At 55.6% G+C, this 17867-nt stretch overlaps 1 protein-coding gene across 1 annotated transcript; it reads right to left on the bottom strand.

Annotated features, from left to right (window-relative positions):
* Positions 1-1364: 1364 nt before the first annotated feature.
* On the bottom strand, positions 1365-14419 carry LOC141976845 (epididymal sperm-binding protein 1-like). Its single transcript, XM_074938009.1, has 6 exons — positions 14353-14419; positions 13673-13822; positions 10821-10985; positions 8483-8644; positions 5949-6064; positions 1365-1460 (listed from the first exon to the last, which is right to left on the bottom strand). The coding sequence occupies exons 1-6, from the start codon at positions 14417-14419 to the stop codon at positions 1365-1367; spliced, it is 756 nt and encodes a 251-aa protein (XP_074794110.1).
* Between the last annotated feature and the right edge of the window lie 3448 nt (positions 14420-17867).

The following is a 17867-nucleotide window of genomic DNA, read 5'->3' on the forward strand; positions in this document are numbered from 1 at the left end:
TAGGCTCCAAGATCCCACAGCCACAGAACTGTGCTCCGGACTCTCAGCTCTCATTTAAAAAGGGAACCCGAGTGTCAGCAGTACAGTGCTGCTTGCCTGCATCTGCAGAGAGCCTGGAACCCTGGCTCTGAAGTGGGAGCGGGAACTGCCCCATCCATCTAAAGGGCAATTGACTCTGAAACCTAATGATGGCATGTTGAAATTGAAGGGGGAGGGATACAATAAACTCTCCCCCAGCACAGCTCCTTCAGTCAATGAGCAGAACATGTCCTTAGCAGAAAAACACTCTGATTCCTTTCCTAGCTGAGCTGAAATCTCCCCGTCGCCGTGGCACTAGTCGGTGTTTCTGTCTCCCGCAGATTACGACAGTGGAGAAGCGTGTGTTTTCTCTTTCACCTACAAGGGCAAACGCTTCTCTGCTTGTACCAAGTTTGACAATCTCTTCGGGAGGTTCTGGTGGGCCACCACTGACAGCTACCACATGGGCCGCCAGTGGGTTTTCTGTCCCGACTGAGGAGGGAGAAGGAGGAGCCAAAGGGACAGGCAGTGCCAGAGCCGTCGATGTCCCGTGACACCACTTCGATGGAGGGGGCTCCTGGATAAAAACCCAGGCCAAGAGTCTCAGAAGTGATGAGTGATTTGGGGGACACATCTGGAGACGCCTTCAAAGGGCAGGTGCTTGGCGCTTGTGGAAGATCAGGCTCCGTTTAAGGTGCTGAGCAGCTGCCCCTTTAAGGCCACACAACGTGGGTGCCCAAAATCCAGACACTGGTTTGCCAACCCTGAGACCTGGCCTGTGTGATCAGCGTGTCACTCTGGCTGGGGCTGGCCGGCCTGGTGCGTTTCCCACTTTTCACTGCCCTTGAAAATAAAGGCTCTTTCCAGGCAGTGTCTTTGCTTCGTTTCTACCAACGGCGGCCTCTGTTCACCATCTCGGCAGGCCCTGCCACCTTCCTTTCACCCTGGGGAGACAGGGCCATGGCAGTCGCTGCTCAGTAACAGGGGACAATGGTGTCTGGAAGGGGATCACTCTGGGGACCAGGGTTTCAAGCCACAGCGACAACCCGGAGCCAAACAGAAAATGAGTCTGATTAAGTCTGAAGAAACAAACCTCCAGGCCGAGCTGTGAGTGCCTGGCCTTTGGCCCGAGCGGTGCACCGATATCCATGGCACTGCAGGGTGTTTCTGTTAGGAGGAGAAATGGATGTGTCGGGAAGATTCTCGATGTGATCGTGTTTATTCACCAAAGCGTGCCACGTCCCATTTGCCTGACCCCAAGGAAAGAAACAGCAGCAGGCAGCTTCCTGGCTGCGAAACCCCCACGCCTGCGCCCCCAGCGAGCTCTGTGCCCAAGCAGCTCTGTCTCAGGAACAGCCCTGGGCCTGGCACCTGCTGCAGCTGCGACCAAGAGGGGCAGCGTTGGGGCCAGCGGCTGCCATGCAGCAGCCCAGGACGCTGTCCTGAGTGGAGAGAGAGACAACGAGAGAGCAGCTGGTGCTGGGGAGGGGGCTCGGGGTCTGCCCGAAGGGGCAGTGGGCAGGCAGGTAGAGGAGAAGGAGGCGAAAAGAGGCTCGGTGGGGGCCAAAAGGGGGTTTGCAGAGGAAGCTGGACGTTGAAGGGCCACATGCCAAGAGCCTGGCCGCGAGGGACTCAGATCCCACAAGCGCTGAGGCTGCCCTCTGGGGCGCCAGCAGAGGGACCCCGCCTGGGAGCTGGGGGAGCAGATGCGGCGGGGGGGGTGCTGTTGGTGGCAGGAGAGGGGTGCACTCAGCGCATTATGGGAGCCAAGGAGTGGGGGGGCGAAGCCAGACGTTGCAGCCGGGGCAGAGGAGCTGATTCCCCCTGGGGCAGCGGGGTGGAGGGCCTGAAGAATGTAGTTGACGGGGGTCTCCAGTTGGCTCATCCCTGGAGCAAGGGCTGGCTGGTCCTTGGGCTCCGTGACTCCTCAGGTGCGTCTGGTCCGTGGCTGCTCTGGCCACATGCTTGGGCTTTCCCTGCAGGATGTGGGAAATGCACAGTTTGCTCCACTGTGTCCCCTCCACTCTGCCCCTGTGCGCTGTGGGCAGAGCCGGGGGTACCGCACCCACAGCTCACCCCTTGCAGGGAGGGGCGGCTGGAGGAGCCATGGGCTCAGCTGGGGTCATTCAGGGCAGCACCTGGGTCTCCGGCCGACCGGCACCAGCTCTGGGTCAGGCCGCCTGTTCCATGGGGGGGATGGGTATGGGCTCTAAGGGAGACCTCCCCGTAGGATCCCTAGGGAATGGTGCCACCGTTATAGGATCCCATAGGAAAGGGGCTCTCAAACTGTGGTCTGCAACACAGTCCCGACTAGTCCCCCGTGGGCAGAGTTGGGGGGGGCATGGGGGACATTGGCACATGTTGGCAGAGTGGCAGTTGGCTATGGCCCCCTCTCAGGGCCGGAGGAGCCCAGCGCCCCCGGTGGGTGGCAGAGGGCGAAGCGGAGCTACCAGGCGATGGGAGGAGGGTGAGGAGAAGGGGCCGGCCTGAGAGGCAGCTGCTCCTAGCATGGCGAGATGGTTCACGGCCATTCCTGCTCTGATCCAATGCACCCCGCAATCTGTGGCTGTCAGGCCCCCTGGAGTATCAGGCCCCACAGGGATCAGGGTTCAGCAGTGGGTGATCAGGACCAACAAGGAAATGGCCAGGCCCAGTGTGAGCATCTGCTGCTGCCCGGCACCAAGGTCGGCCTTAGGGAAATGGCAGCCTGGCCGGGAAGGAGGCTGTGAAGCATCCTGCAGCCAGGGGAGGTTCCCAGGGGTGGGTCTGACCTGGCTCCGGGAGCAGCCGCGCAGGCGAAGAGGGAGTCCCGTCCCGCCCCAGCCCAACCAGAACTAGCAGCTGAAACCCGGCGCACGATAGGGGCCCCCGGCCAGGGTGTCCCAGGCTTGGGAACTAGGGGTGCGGCAGGAGCTGCAGCACCCCCAGGTTTCACTGGGCTTTTGCAGGTCAGAAAGATGCAGGAGTCCTGGAGCTCGGCTGCACCCATGTGATGAGAGCACTTTTTTCACACATGGATGGTTTTCAGTTTCCTTAGCTAGGGGGAAGTTTGGGAACCCCTGTCATTGGATGCCACAGGGGCTCCCGAGCCCTTGAGCAAGGACCCCGCTCTCGCTCTGTCTGCAGTCTCAGGGGTGGGGTCTCATTTCCAGCGAGCCCCATTCACGCACCATTGCTCCCCATGGACCATTCCCGGGCTGGGTCAATGTTCCTCACCCCAGTGACTCCCACTGACCTGCGCCAATTCCTCAAGCGCAGGATCAGGGCCCAGAGTCTGAACCCATCACACTTGCAGGATGGGCCCCCAGCTCCCCACCTCATGGCATCATCCATGGGTGTGGGGAGGGGCTGCACTGGAGACTGGGGTCCCTGCAGGCCGGGGCTGTGTCTGTGTTCAATTCGCACCCCCTTGGCGTGGGGAGAAGCAGAGGTATTGCATAGACAGGGCCAGAGCCCTGCAGGTGTCAATCAGCCCCGCTCCACTGGATTGAGCCCCACTCCCCATGTCCAGGTGGCCCCCTAGTGGCCACGTGCGATAGGGTGAAGCGACACGGGGGTGAGGAACGCACAGTTCCGTGGGCAAGTCTCCGATGACAGATCCCCCGTCTGACGGGAGCTGGGCCAGTCCCCAGGTCGCTCACCATTCTGCTCCTGAAACGGGTACAGGGCATGCGGTGCTGGACAGATGCTGCCAACATGGAGCTGGGCCTCAGGTGCCGCTTGCTTAACTCTGTGCGGGACGGGGCTGCCTGTACCCCAGGGCCAGGCCAGAAGGCACTGGGGCAGAGACACCGCTCAGGGGACGTCCTGGCCCAGACAAGCAGTTAAAACCAAAAGGTTAATTTGGAGGCGAGCTGGAGGGAAATCTCTGCAATATGCCAAAGAGTCTCTCTGGTTCCAACCCGAATTGCTTCTGAAGCCAAGCGGCGCCATGTGCACTGAAGATTTTATTCAGCTAATGAGCAAAGAAAACCCGAATCAGAAGGACACGGCATGGAGGGGAAACTCCTGCAAACCCTCTCCAGCTAACGAAGGGTCCAACCAGCCCTGCCCCAAACCAAGGGCAGAGCACGGCCAGTGACGCAAGCACACAGCAACACCCGTGTTAAATCGTCTGCAGCATCAAACCACGGGGCGAACACGGCCCAGGGCCGGTCCCTTAATGGGCAAATGGGGGTCCAAAGGGGGCTGGCCACACACCAAAGCAGCGACACTGGTGGCCGCGGGAGAGACGGACTAGCACAGAAACCACATTGGGTTACGCCTGTCTACACAACAATCCCAGAGGGCAATTGTTGCTTCCTCCGTCCCTGTTAGCAGGGGGGCTGATCAGTCTCCCCCAAACACAGGACAGTCTTCACCCATTGGGGCCTCCATCTCCCCTTGGTCACCACAGGGGACTCAGTCTGTGTCTGGGCCCAGCTCGGTGCCTCATTCTCTCCCCTCTGGCGACTGGTCTCTTCGTAGGAGCTGGCTGCCGGCTGGCCTCCATCTCTGCGTGGGATTTGGGCCGACGCCAGCAGGGGCTGGAGCAAAGGGGCTGCCAGCCAGAGACCTTTGTTGTGAATGGCCCTGTCAAGGTTCCTTCCCCACTCTGAACTCTAGGGTACAGATGTAGGGACCTGCATGAAAACCCCCTAAGCTTATTTTTACCGCTTAGGTTAAAACTTCCGCAAGGTACAAACTATTTTATCTTTTGCCCTTGGACTTTATTGCTGCCACTACCAAGCATCTAACAAATATATATCAGGGAAAGAGCCCGCTTGGAAACATCTTTCCCCCCAAAATCCTCCCCAAACCCTACACCCCCTTTCCTGGGGAAGGCTTGATAAAAATCCTCACCAATTTGCATAGGTGAACACAGACCCAAACCCTTGGATTTTAAGAACAATGAAAAAGCAATCAGGTTCTTAAAAGAAAAATTTTAATTGAAGAAAAAGTAAAAGAATCACCTCTGTAAAATCAGGATGGTAAATACCTTACAGGGTAATCATATTCAAAACATAGAGAATCCCTCTAGGCAAAACCTTAAGTTACAAAAAGACACAAAAACAGGAATATCCATTCCATTCAGCACAGCTTATTTTATCAGCCATTTAAACAAAACAGAATCTAACACATATCTAGCTAGATTACTTACTAAGTTCTAAGACTCCATTCCTGTTCTGTCCCCGGAAAATGCACCACACAGACAGAGCGAGCCTTTGTTTCCCCCCATCTCCAGCTTTGAAAGTATCTTGTCTCCTCATCGGTCATTTTGATCAGTGCCAGCGAGGTTATCCTAGCTTCTTAACTCTTTACAGGTGAAAGGATTTTTCCTCTGGCCAGGAGGGATTTTAAAGGTGTTTACCCTTCCCTTTATATTTATGACAGGCCGAGGGAAGCAGAGGCAGAGATGTGCAAGCACCACTGGCCCCAAGCGTGACGCAGCCACCAGTGACTCGAAGCTCCCTCCAGCCTGGGGCAGGTGAATTCCCAGGACAGGTTCCAGGGCCAGGGGGAGCCGGGATGATCAGCCGGGCCCTCACCATGGCAGTGCCAGTGCAGCAGCAGAGTTCACAATTCAGTCCACGCCAGCCCCTCACAGTGCCCTCAGGTCTGCCCGGGCAAAGCCATGTCCCCAGACACCCAGGGAGCAGGGCCCAGCTGTCCAGAAAGCAGGGGGGCACTGAGGGTCTGTGTGAGTGCGGGAGCTGGAAGCAGGAGGCGCGTGGCTGCCAGGGGGAGCAGGACTGGGTCGTGCGGCATGTAGGCAAGGGGACAGAGACAGGAGCAAAGCCCAGCAATATGCAGGCTGCGAAGGGCTGGATTTTAACACCCTTTTCTCTAGGCTTTCGCGGCTCCGGGTGCAGGGGGGGCTCTGGAGTAGTCATGCAGCCACGTCACGCGTGTTAATGGCTGGATCTTGACTGGCCCATGGATCTTCTCACCCAGCGTCTCTTCCTCCCCCTCCAGCCCTGCTCTGCTCCCCACCTGCCAGCTCTGGAGAAAGGCAGTGGGAGCAAGGCCAGGGCTGGAGTCTCTCTTGTGTCTGCTGAGCGCCCATCTGTAACGAGCCAGGGTGAAGGGAGGCTGGATTAGTGCAACATTCAGCCTGTCTGGGGAGCCCCAGCCCCGGGGGAATTACAGCCCCATACCAGGGGCTACAGCCAAGACTCGGGATCCTGGGAGCCCAAAGTGAGACATGGCAGCATATATATCAGGGTAGCACCCAGGGCTCCAACCAAGATCCAGGACCCACAGCGCCAGGCGCTGCACAGACCCATGACAACAGACAGGCCTGGACCAAGCAGCTCAGAATCCAAATTGACCGGATTGACACCAGGGAGGAGGGGAAACTGAGGCACAGCTGGGGAAAGGGCATGTCCCTGTTCATCCAGTGGGGGCAGCTGGAAGAGCTGGGAACAGAACCCAGGTGTCCTGCATCACAGGCCAGGGCGGCGCTTTCTGTCAGTCCGGCCTCTCTGAGGCATCTCAAATTGGGCGCCCATAATCCCGGGTCATTTGGGGGAAATATCATCAAAGTTACAATGGGTCAAAATAATGACAGGTTTCAGAGTAGCAGTCGTGTTAGTCTGTATTCGCAAAAAGAAAAGGAGTACTTGTGGCACCTTAGAGACTAACCAATTTATTTGAGCATTAATTGCTTAGTCTCTAAGGTGCCACAAGTACTCCTTTTCTTAATGCGTCAAAAGGACCTGGGCAGGGGGGTCCCTAATCAATTATTTCCCCCCAGAGCATACTGCGCCCCTCACCAACACACCTAGCCCCCGGAGCTCCCATCAACCCCCTAATTTACAACACCCCCGCCCCCGAATAGCTGGGACCCCACAGAGTCATGCAGGGCCCGCTGCGGGTCACCCAGCCCAGCTCCCACATGCCATGGGGCCCGGGCTGTGTCAGAGCCCTCCCATAGCCTGCCCTGCCATGGTCACCACTGGGCCACACCCTGGGGGGGGAGGGGTCAGCAGGGCTGAGGGAGCTGCGCCCCCCATCCAGACCCATAGCCTCCTCCCCTAGTGCCTCAGGGTTTGCTCCCCTCCATTGGAGTCAGTGGCGGAGACATTGGGTCTTGTTAGTGATGGCAACAAAGATGGCCGCCACCTCCCACTGACAGGGACAGACTGTGCAGGACCCACCTAAGGGGCTCCGAGACCCCCATGTGGGGGGAGGGGACACAGGGGATATGCTGACCCCTTGGGCCCACAAGCAGGGAGGCCCTGACCCCACACAGGCCGGACGTCAGTGTGGCCAAGCAGGCGGGGCTGGGCCAGTCACCTCCACGGGCTCTGGCCCAGGCCACTCCAGCCCCACAGGCTGGGGATCCTTGCACCTCCCCTGGCCCTGTTTACACATCCCCCCACAGAGCAGCAAAGGGCACAGCAGGTCGCTCATGCTGCCCCAGAGCGGGTTTTGCTGTCCCAGATGTTGCAATGAAGGGCCCATGGAGCAGCAAAGGAGGGTCTGTTAACTCCCCGCTTCTGTCTAAAGGTCTGGCTACACTAGGGGATCCCAGGGGCTGGGAAGACTCACTCCATGGGCTGTGGAAATGCTGGAGCTAAGTGGGGGACGTTTGTCAAACAAAGGGGTTCCCCCCTCAAAAATGGCCTTTTTCTGCCCCCAAAATGGCTATTTTCACAAGACACCTGGGACTGTCCAAAGTTTCCTTTTCTGCAAAAACTTCGGTGACTTTTGCCATCAAGATTCCAACCGAAAACGTTCCCAGGATCCCGCGGTTATTGGAAACCGGGACATGGACATTTTTCATGGGCCGGAAAGCCCGGCTTTTGGTAAATGTCGAGAACCGTTCCTGGGAACGTTCTGCTGAAAACATTTTGCAAAAACTTTTGGGGGAACCTCCCCCCTCCAAAGTCAGCCCATTTTCACCTTGCAAAACAGGAACAACAGGGAAACATCTGCATTTTTTCCACCCCACCCCCAAGGCTGGGCCTGTTGTGTTTAACAGCTCAGTTCTCAGCCACCCAAATGCCCTGGGATGTGACACTCCCCAGTTGCAATTTCCAGTCAATCTACTTACTGTACTGCTCTGGCCCCATTGCCACAGCTCATGAGGCATTTAACCTCCTAACTCCCTGTGAGGCAAGACAATTATCCTCATTACATGGGTGGGGAAACTGAGGCACAGAGCTGCTATGTGACTTCTCTGCGTTTGCACAGGAAGGCTGTAGCAGAGCAGAGAATTCATCTCATAGTGACCAAGTCCCAGGCTAGTACATAACCACTGGGCCACCCTTCCATGCAAGATGCCAACTGCAGTTCAGTGCAGAAACTCTACTGAACTCAGAGCTGGGCATCTCACTCCCTATGGACACCCCAGCCAAGTGTCCGAGGCTACGATGGGGTTGCCAGGGGCAGACCAGCCCGAGAGGATGCTGGGTCCCCATAGGCCAAGCCAGGCAGCAAAGCCCCATGTAGCTCTGCCGTGCTTCTCCCTGGCCCCTACCTGAGTCCAGACAGTACATGCGTTTCTGGTCCACGTCGTAGTTTCTGGTCAGAGAGCACCAAGGCCTCCCACTGGCATCCCCATCTGCCGTGCAGCCCAGGTAGGTCCGGTTCTGGTAGGTGAACGGGAAGGCACAGAGAGCTGTGGAATTCCCAGCCAGTACTGGGGAGACAGAGAGAGGGGAGGGGGCAGTGTGGTTCAGTGGTTAAATCACTGCATTCAGAGCCAGGACTCCTGGGTTCCTTGTTGGGGACCTTGGGCAAGTCACTTCTCCTTTCTGTGCCTGTCACCTCTCCTGCCCGTAGGTCAGTTAGACTGTGAACTCTTTGTGGCAGGGACTGGCACTCACTCTGTGTCTGTGCAGCGACAGTGCCCTGACCTCGGTCGGGATCTGTGCAGCACCTGGCACGATGGGACCCAGGGACATAGAGGTCCATCAGGGAGGCACTGCAGTGGGTCAGTAGTGCCCGTCAGGCCTAGCGTACTCACTACACCTCACACACCTGGCAGAATCTGCAGCTAACCGGTGTCACGGGTGGATCATGTACAAACGGGCAACACACTGATCCTGAAAATCGTTGCATGGGGTGTATACAAAGAGTTATGAAGAGGGGCTGGAATGATGTTCCTCAGATGCGTTTGGCAAGCAATGAATAAGCCCTAGAGTAAGGAATGGGCATTTGCTTCTCTGGCCAGCCTGCTCCTCAGGCAGAGACAATGACGATCCATTTACATCTAAGGTAAACAAAGCCATCAAGCTACCAAGCCGGGGAGAAGACAGCCCAGCCTCTGCAGGAGAGAGAAACTGGCTGGGCCCACATTGCACAGAATACATTGCAAAGATTTTCAGGGCTATAAAAAGAAGGGGAAAGAACCCCATGGGGTTATCCATGACTGGGCAGACACAGGAGGCTGGGGCTCCTGAGTCCTTCAGCCAAAGGGGTGACATCTCTGGGAACCGAGCACAGATGAGAAACTTGCTTAGGCAAAGATTATAACTGGCTGACATTCGGTTCTAGCCTGAGAAGTGTGTTTCTACTGGTGTTTGTTCATGAACGTTTCTGTCCTTATTCTTTCAGCTTGCCATCGCTTAAACCTATGTCCTTTACTTCATAAACTTGTCTTATTCTTACCACAGAACATCTCGGTATTCGGATTGACACAGAGGGTTTGTCAGTCCCAGTTAAGCCGATAAGCAGCTGGGTGCTGTCTCTTTGATGGAGCAGCGAATCTGATCAGGTTTTGTGTGTGCTACCATGAGAGGCTGTGAGAATTGGACTGGCAGAGTCCTGAAGAGTTTGCTGGCAGGGCAGATAAGGCAGTTGGGAAGCTGACACACAGCTTAGCCACAGCAGAGTAGGGTAACAGAGAGGGTCACAGTTCTGGGAACCCCAGTTGTTTGTCAGAGGCCCTGATGTGGATCAGGGTCTCTGCAGTGCCTGGCACAATTGATTTCTGTCAGGGTCTGGATGGCACCTGGCACAATGGGGCCCCTGTTCTCGGTCAGGGTGCATGCAGCACCTGGCACAATGGGGTCCTTGATTTCTGGTTTCAGGTGCTTCTGCACCATAAGTTACCAGACAAATACTACATCAGTGTGAACGTGCAAGGTTGTACCAGCCTGTCCGCAACCCCAGATCCCTGTCTGTCTAGTGCAAACCCTGCTCCAGGAGGGACCCCTGTGCTGTTACACCTATAACACCCCGAGCCGCCCTACGTGCCATGCCTAGGGCAATGGGTCTGCCTCACCCTGCTGAGCTCCTGGGCACAGTTTGGGATAGGGGGCCATATTGTGTCAGGCAGATTCAGTGTCACCAGACCTATACATTCAGCAATGGGAACTCTGGCCCCCAAAATCACAAGGTTGTTAACAATCATCGGGAGGGTCTTTTCATTTCCCGACTGGTTCCCGGGCAGTTCTTCCAGTCCCAGCTTCTCCCTGAAGCCCCAAGGGGCAGAAACCTCCTTTCTATGTTTAAACTGAAAGTTGAGCTTCCCCCATAGTCACAGGATTCCAGGAGCTGGGGTTTGACAAATACATGGGGCTGCCTTTATATTCTGAGTTTGCCCAGTGCCAAGCATAGTGGGGTTCTGGGCCATGGCTGGGGCTCCCAGTGCTACCGTAATACCCCAAATAAATAATGTACAGCCCCCAGCAAAATGACTTCTCAGGCTGAAATGTCCCCAACAGCCTTGCCCGGCACCCAGGCACACCTGTACCAGGAGGAGGGTGTGGTGGGGTTCCCAGCTGGGATTCCGCCTGGGGTGGCTGTGAGGTGAGTGGCCCCCAACCGCCCTGCATTGATCCCCTCCCCTCTGCCCCACTGCCCATCCTTACGGGTATCAGAGCAGTAGCTCCAGCACCGGTCCTGGTCGTAATTCCCAGTGGTAGCACACCAGAACCTGCGTGGCTTGGCAGCCTCGTCGGTGCAGGTATAGAACGCCCGGCCCCGGTACACGAAGGGGAAGATGCAGGGCTGGCCACCCGTGTTGCCTCCATACTCTGGGAGGGGAGAGACAGGCACTGTCATAAACGTACAGCTAATGGTAGGCATAAAATCCCTCCTGAGCAGCTGTACTGAATCCTTACCTATAAGGGGTTAAGAAGCTCAAATAACCTGGTTGGCACCTGACCAAAAGGACCAATAAGGAAAGAAGATACTTTCAAATCTGGGGGGGAGGTTTTGTTTGTGCTCTCTTTTGTTGTTCCCTCTTTGTATGGAGAGAGAGACCAGGCAGGAAAAACGTCTCCTGAAAACATTCCTGAAATGAGCATCTAAGATTACAAAAATTGTAAGTAAGGGCAAGACAATGCATAAGGTTATCTTTTGTTTTAGCTTGTGAATTTTCCCTATGCTAAGAGGGAGTTTTATTCCTGTTTTGTAACTGGGAAGCAGAGTCAGAGGGGAATACTCTGTGTTTTAAATAATTTTAGTTAACCTGTAAAGTTATTTTCCATCCTGATTTTGCAGGTGTGATTCTCTTACTTTTTTTTGTAAATAAAAATCTTCTTTTAAGAACCTGATTGATTTTCAGTGTCCTAAAAACCAAGGGGTTTGGTCTGTGCTCACATTGTAACCAATTGGTTGGTATATTATTCTCAAGACTCCCCAGGAAAGGGGATGAAGAGGCTTGGGGGATATTTTGGGGGGATAGGGCTCCAACTGACCCTTCCCTGAATTTTTGTTTAAATCACTTGGTGGTGGCAGCAATACCGTCCAAGGACAAGGAAAGGAATTTGTACCTTGGGGAAGTTTTTAACCTAAGCTGGTAGAAATAAGCTTAGGGGTCTTTCATGAGGGTCCCCACATCTGTACCCCAGAATTCAGAGTGGGGAAGGAACCCTGACAGGGACTAAGAGGTGTCACTGCTGCGTGGGGGGCTCTGCAGGGCTGCTCTCAGTGCTATGCCCCTGGGGAACCCCGCAGAGATCAGGGCCGCACCATGCAGATACAAAGCCAGAGACTGTCCCTGTCCCAGAGAGCTTGCAGACAAAGGGCAGGAGAGGAAACTGAGGCATGGAGAGGGGAAGGGCCTTCATCCCCAACCCACCCTCCCCTCCATTAGCACAGCAGTGCCTACTTGGAGGGACTGGAACATCCCTATCAGAGCTACTCTGCCACTGACCCACATGCCCTCAGGTGTGTCCCCTCCGTGACAGCGGCTGCATCTCACCTGATCCTAGACCTGGCAAGATCTGAGAACAGCCCATCGCCCGGGGATCCTGGGGCTCTGGGGACACTCACTGAGGTCACTGCTGAGATTCCTAAGCAACATCCCCTCTACTGCCCCCCTGCCCAGCCAGCCTCTGGGTATCACAGGCTGAGGCTGGGCAGGGCTGTGCTCATTCCATTACCCACAGCACGTTCCCACCTCGCGAGAGCCGCTGCCCTCAGCTGCGTGGCACAGGCAGGACACACGGCGCTGGGGACCGATGCACACGGTTCTTACAGACGAGCTTTGCTGCAGTGTCCAGAGGCCTGGCCGAGATCAGGTCCCTGAGCTGCTGGCCACAGCATAGACATCGTGGAAGTGGATCTGGGTAAAATATCTTTGAGCGGATCTTTTTTTCTGTGAAAAAAGCCAATTAGGGTCGACCGAAACGTTTCACGAATCCGTGTCCACCTCGGCAGGTTGTTTCCATCAGGCAAAAGACTCTAAGAGATTTCCCCTGAGAAATTTCCTTTCATTTTATCTTTTAATTTCAAAATGCTTGAAATTGAAAAGAAACAATTTGTTCGACCCCACAGGATTTTTTTTTTTAACTTTTTGATTCACCAAAACTTTCAAACATTTCTTTTTTTGGATGGACTGAGAAGAATGGTTTGTTGAGTTTGGGGTGAGGAAGGAATGGCAGATGCTCCTGTGCATGGGAAGACAGAGAGCGAGCGAGTGGTCACTGAGTCCAGCATCTCAAGGAACCAGTGAACGATTGTCTGAGAGAAATGTGGCTCAGTTCTCTGGAGCTGAGACAATTTCCTTGTAGGACGCAGGTTTCTTTGGCCTAGAACCTGAGCGGGAGGGGGAGGGACACAGGGGTCACACCCAGGGACATCGCCACTCACTCTGTTTCTCTCTGCTTCTCACCTTTTGATTTCAACCAAAAAATCCCCCCTTCCACCCTTACGAGTGTGGAGAGAACCTCCAAATAATGAACTGAGTGTGAGCAATGCAGAGACGCTGCCGGAGCCTGCTTAGAGCCTGAGCCCCTCGCTGTGAGAGAGGGGAGCTGCCCTGAGTGCGACTGACACAGTGACGCTGCCTGAGTCTGCAGAGAGACTGAGCCCCTCACTGTGAGAGGGGGGAGCGGCCCTGAGTGCGACTGACACAGCGACGCTGCCTGAGTCTGCAGAGAGACTGAGCCCCTCGCTGTGAGAGAGGGGGAGCTGCCCCAAGTGTGACCAATGCAGTGATGCTGCCTGAGTCTGCCGAGAGCCTGAGCCTGTCGCTCCGAGGGAGGGGAGCTACCTCCAGTATAACTGACGCTGCCTGAATATGCAGGGAGCCTGAAACCACAGCTGGGAGAGGTGCAAACAGCCCCGTTCCCCTCAGTCCAGCCCCCTGGGCTCTGCGATTGATGCGTCTCCCACCATGCTTTGTGTCAGCCTGGGGATCTGGCCCTGCAGAGGGAGCGTGGGGAGCCAGAGGGTGCCCCCACCTCAAGATGAGGGGGAACGCCCCAACCCTCACCCGTCTCATAGCAGCGCTTCCAGCGGGAGTCCTGGTCGTAGCTGGCGGTGGTGGCGCACCACAGTGTCCACCTGGCCCAGCTCCCGTCCTGGGTGCACGTGGGGTACGATCGCCCCCGGTAGATGAAGGGGAAGACGCAGGCGGCACAGTCTGAAACGGGGAGAGGGAGCAGGTCAGAGACATGGACGCAGAGTGGCAGGAAGCACAGAGCACTGGGGGTGCGGGGATGGTCTCTGCTGCGGGGAACACGAGGTGGGGGCTAATCTGTGCCAGGGGGAGCATGGAGGGGTGGGGGTCTGGACAGTGCCAGGCGGATCTCGGAGGACAGGGTGGGATGCTCCGTCGGTGCCTGGTGGAAGATGCAGGCAGGGGGTCCGGATGCAACTGGCAGTTGCACCCGGTGGCCCTACATTGCCCATGCCCAGCACCCGGGCACTGTGCCCATCCCCTGCACCCCCCACTCAAACGTGCTCCAGGATCCCATGTCTGCCAGTGAAACACGCTTGCTCCCAGCCCTGCCTCCATGGGAGGCAGCCAGATGCCAAGGTCCCCCACACCGGAGCAAAGGCCAATGAAGGGCAGGCCTCCCCCTTATGCTACTCCCCACCACCACCCCAGCCGCACCCAGGTGGCTCCATTGCGGGCACCGCATCACGCAGCTCCACAGAGCCAGGTCTCACCTTCCAGTGCCCTGCAGACGGGCAGAAGCAGCCAGCCCCAGGCCAGGAGCCTGACACCAGACGGCATCATCCCAGCCTGCACAGAGCCTGCTAGAGCCGGAGACGCTGCCCCCCGCAGCCTGCTAGAGCCAGAGATGCTGCCCCCACGAGCCTGCTAGAGCCAGAGATGCTGCTCCTCCCCAGAGCCTGCTACAGCCTCCCCAGTGCCACTGTCTCTATCGCTCCCAGCCTCATGGCGCAGGGCGTCAGCCCCGGAACCCGCTGAGCAGGTTCGACCAGGAGGGCGGCTCCTTCTCCCTGCCCGAGTCCCATGCTCACTGCAGCCACGGCTGGAGACAGAGCTGGGGAGCCAGCCAGGGGCAGGAGGGATGCAGGGAGCCCAGCGACTGCCCTAGAGACCAGAGGGGCCCAGACACTTCCACTGAGTCAGCCCCCCAATTCACCCCCCTGGCCCTGACTGCCCTGGGCTCATGGCCAGAGCCTGATCTCTGCGCCCCCAGAGTTAAACCAGAGCAGGCTGCAGGGATGTGGGGCAGCCTGGTGACGAGGGAGGGCACAAGACCTGGGGTCTGCTGCAGGACCCTGCCTCAGTTTCCCCATCTGTACAGTAGGGATAGTGACCCTGACCTCCTTTGCAAAGAGCCTGGAGATCTACTGCATACGAGCAAGGGATTATTATTGTTTAGCCGGAGGATCAAAGGGGGAAAGAAACCCTACCATAGGAGCCAACTTTGTGTAGTACTTTGTAATTATTGGACTGAAACATTTTACTTTATTACAAAATACTAATCAGAACGTTTCCTTCGAAGGAGGGGGAAATGTTTCATTTTGAATTTATCATTTTGATTCTTGTCATTTCAACTCTTACATTACATTGAAATCTGAATTTTAATATGACAGCTAGATATTACTGTATATTACAGTTTAATCTTCAAAATTATCAGAATGCAACATTTTGTTAATTTAATTACTGTGATATCTGTATTTTAAATTATGAGAAAGCCCCATTTTGATCATATAGAAACAAATTTCTGTGCCATTCTTGAGACAATCCAACATTATCCAAATGTTTCTCCGCTCCTGCTTTGACATCTTTCAGCATTTCCATTCCAAGAGAATTCTGAAACATCGGCTTTTCGTTGGCATTCGGGCTGACAACAGATTTCGGAAATGTCACATTTCCCTTGGAGCAGCCATTCTGCTTTCCAAAAAGAAAAGGAGTACTTGTGGCACCTTAGAGACTAACCAATTTATTTGAGCATAAGCTTTCGTGAGCTATAGCTCACTTTATCGGATGCATACTGAGGAAAGTATAGAAGATCTTATTATATACACACAAAGCATGAAAAAATACCTCCTCCCACCCCACTCTCCTGCTGGTAATAGCTTATCTAAAGTGAGCACTCTCCTTACAATGTGTATGATAATCAAGTGGGCCCACCTTGATTATCATACACATTGTAAGGAGAATGATCACTTTAGATAAGCTACTACCAGCAGGAAAGTGGGGTGGGAGGAGGTATTTTTTCATGCTTTGTGTGTATATAAAAAGATCTTCTACACTTTCCACAGTATGCATCCGATAAAGTGAGCTGTAGCTCACGAAAGCTTATGCTCAAATAAATTGGTTAGTCTCTAAGGTGCCACAAGTACTCCTTTTCTTTTTGAGAATACAGACTAACACGGCTGTTACTCTGAAACCTGTCATTCTGCTTTCCGTCTTTCCCTGCACATAGAGTCATAGATCCCAAGGCCAGAAGGGTGATCTAGGCTGAGCCCTGTACAGCACAGACCAGGGAACGCCCCCAAAATCATTCCCAGAGCAGATCTTTTAGGAAAAACGTCCAATCTTGGTTTTAAAATTGCCAGTGATGGAGAATCTATGACTGGCGCTGGGTGCATGGGGTGGCCCTGTTCCTCTTGCTGTCCTGAAGCCAGCCCCGGTTGGTAGAGGTGCCTGTATCTGGCCCATCCTGCAGCACGGTAACTGACCCACTCCTGTTGTGCCCCCTTAAAGCCAATTGTGACGCCGCACATGGGGCCTGCCTCCGTTTCCCCTCACTTGTGAAGCAGACTTTCAGGTACCAAAAAGTGACCCCTTTGGAAGGGACCAATGCAAACAAAACTTTCATCCCAATGTCCCTAGGAGGCTGTGACAGGGGGAAGGGGAGACTCTGCAGGCGTGGGGCTGTCAGTTACATTTCCCTGTCCCAGACGGTCCACCCTAAAGCCCCTTCACTCCTGGATCCTGGTGACAGATAAACACCGGCTGGTTTGGCAAAAGCTGTGCTGTGTTTCTTCCAATCCCTGCAGAGTGCGGTGTACTTTCCAGAGGGAAAATCTGCCCCTGCTGAGCACCAGTATGGAATCCACACATATATGCCAGGCTCCAATCTAGAACCCCGTCCCCCTACCGAGTGTGTAACAGCTTCCAGTCTAGAACCCCGCCCCTCCTGAGTGTGTGCTGGGCTCCGATCTAGAACCCCTCCCCCTACCGAGTGTGTAACAGCTTCCAGTCTAGAACCCCGCCCCTCCTGACTGTGTGCCGGGCTCCGATCTAGAACCCCTCCCCCTACCGAGTGTGTAACAGCTTCCAGTCTAGAACCCCGCCCCTCCTGAGTGTGTGCCGGGCTCCGATCTAGAACCCCCTCCCCCTACCGAGTGTGTAACAGCTTCCAGTCTAGAATCCCGCCCCTCCTGAGTGTGAGTGTGTGCCTGGCTCCTTTCTAGAACCCTCTCCCCCTACCAAGTGTGTAACAGCTTCCAGTCTAGAACCCCGCCCCTCCTGAGTGTATGCCAGGCTCTGATCTAGAACCCCGTCCCCCTACCGAGTGTGTAACAGCTTCCAGTCTAGAACCCCGCCCCTCCTGAGTGTGTGCTGGGCTCCAATCTAGAACCCCCTCCCCCTACCGAGTGTGTAACAGCTTCCAGTCTAGAACCCCGTCCCTCCTGAGTGTGTGCTGGGCTCCGATCTAGAACCCCCATCCCATCCCATCCCTGCATATGCTCTAAGCTGCCCGCTAGAACCTCTCCCCAGCCTGGGGTGAGCTTGGAGCGAGGATTCCCAGCTGGAGCAGCTCCACTGACATCAGGGCTGATTGGCACCCGCTGGAACCTGCCCCATTGACTCCAGCGGCTCGGGGCTGATTGTCACCCTCTCGGACCTGCCTGACGTCCCATTTCGTTGCTTGGTGCTGCTGACGCAGACAGCGGCAACCTGATCTTGCTGAGCGACAGATGGGCGCATTCGGCCTCCTGCCCTGTCCCCAGCTGTCTGTGGCCAGCCCGACAGGGTGGGAGAGAGCAGGACACATGGACAGAGACGGGGGTACTGGACACACAGACAGAGATGTGAGGCCCCAGGATGGACTGAAGCTTTATGGCCCTTGCTCATGAGGCAGGGAATTGGCAACTTGACCCCGTCACCCCCAGCGTGAAACAAACCAGCCCCATCCGGACATGGCCAACGCTCCAGCCTGGAGTCTGCCCTGGCCCTTGCCACCTCCCATCCCCCA

Source organism: Natator depressus, chromosome 23 (assembly GCF_965152275.1).
Source record: "Natator depressus isolate rNatDep1 chromosome 23, rNatDep2.hap1, whole genome shotgun sequence".
Taxonomy (NCBI): domain Eukaryota; kingdom Metazoa; phylum Chordata; order Testudines; family Cheloniidae; genus Natator; species Natator depressus.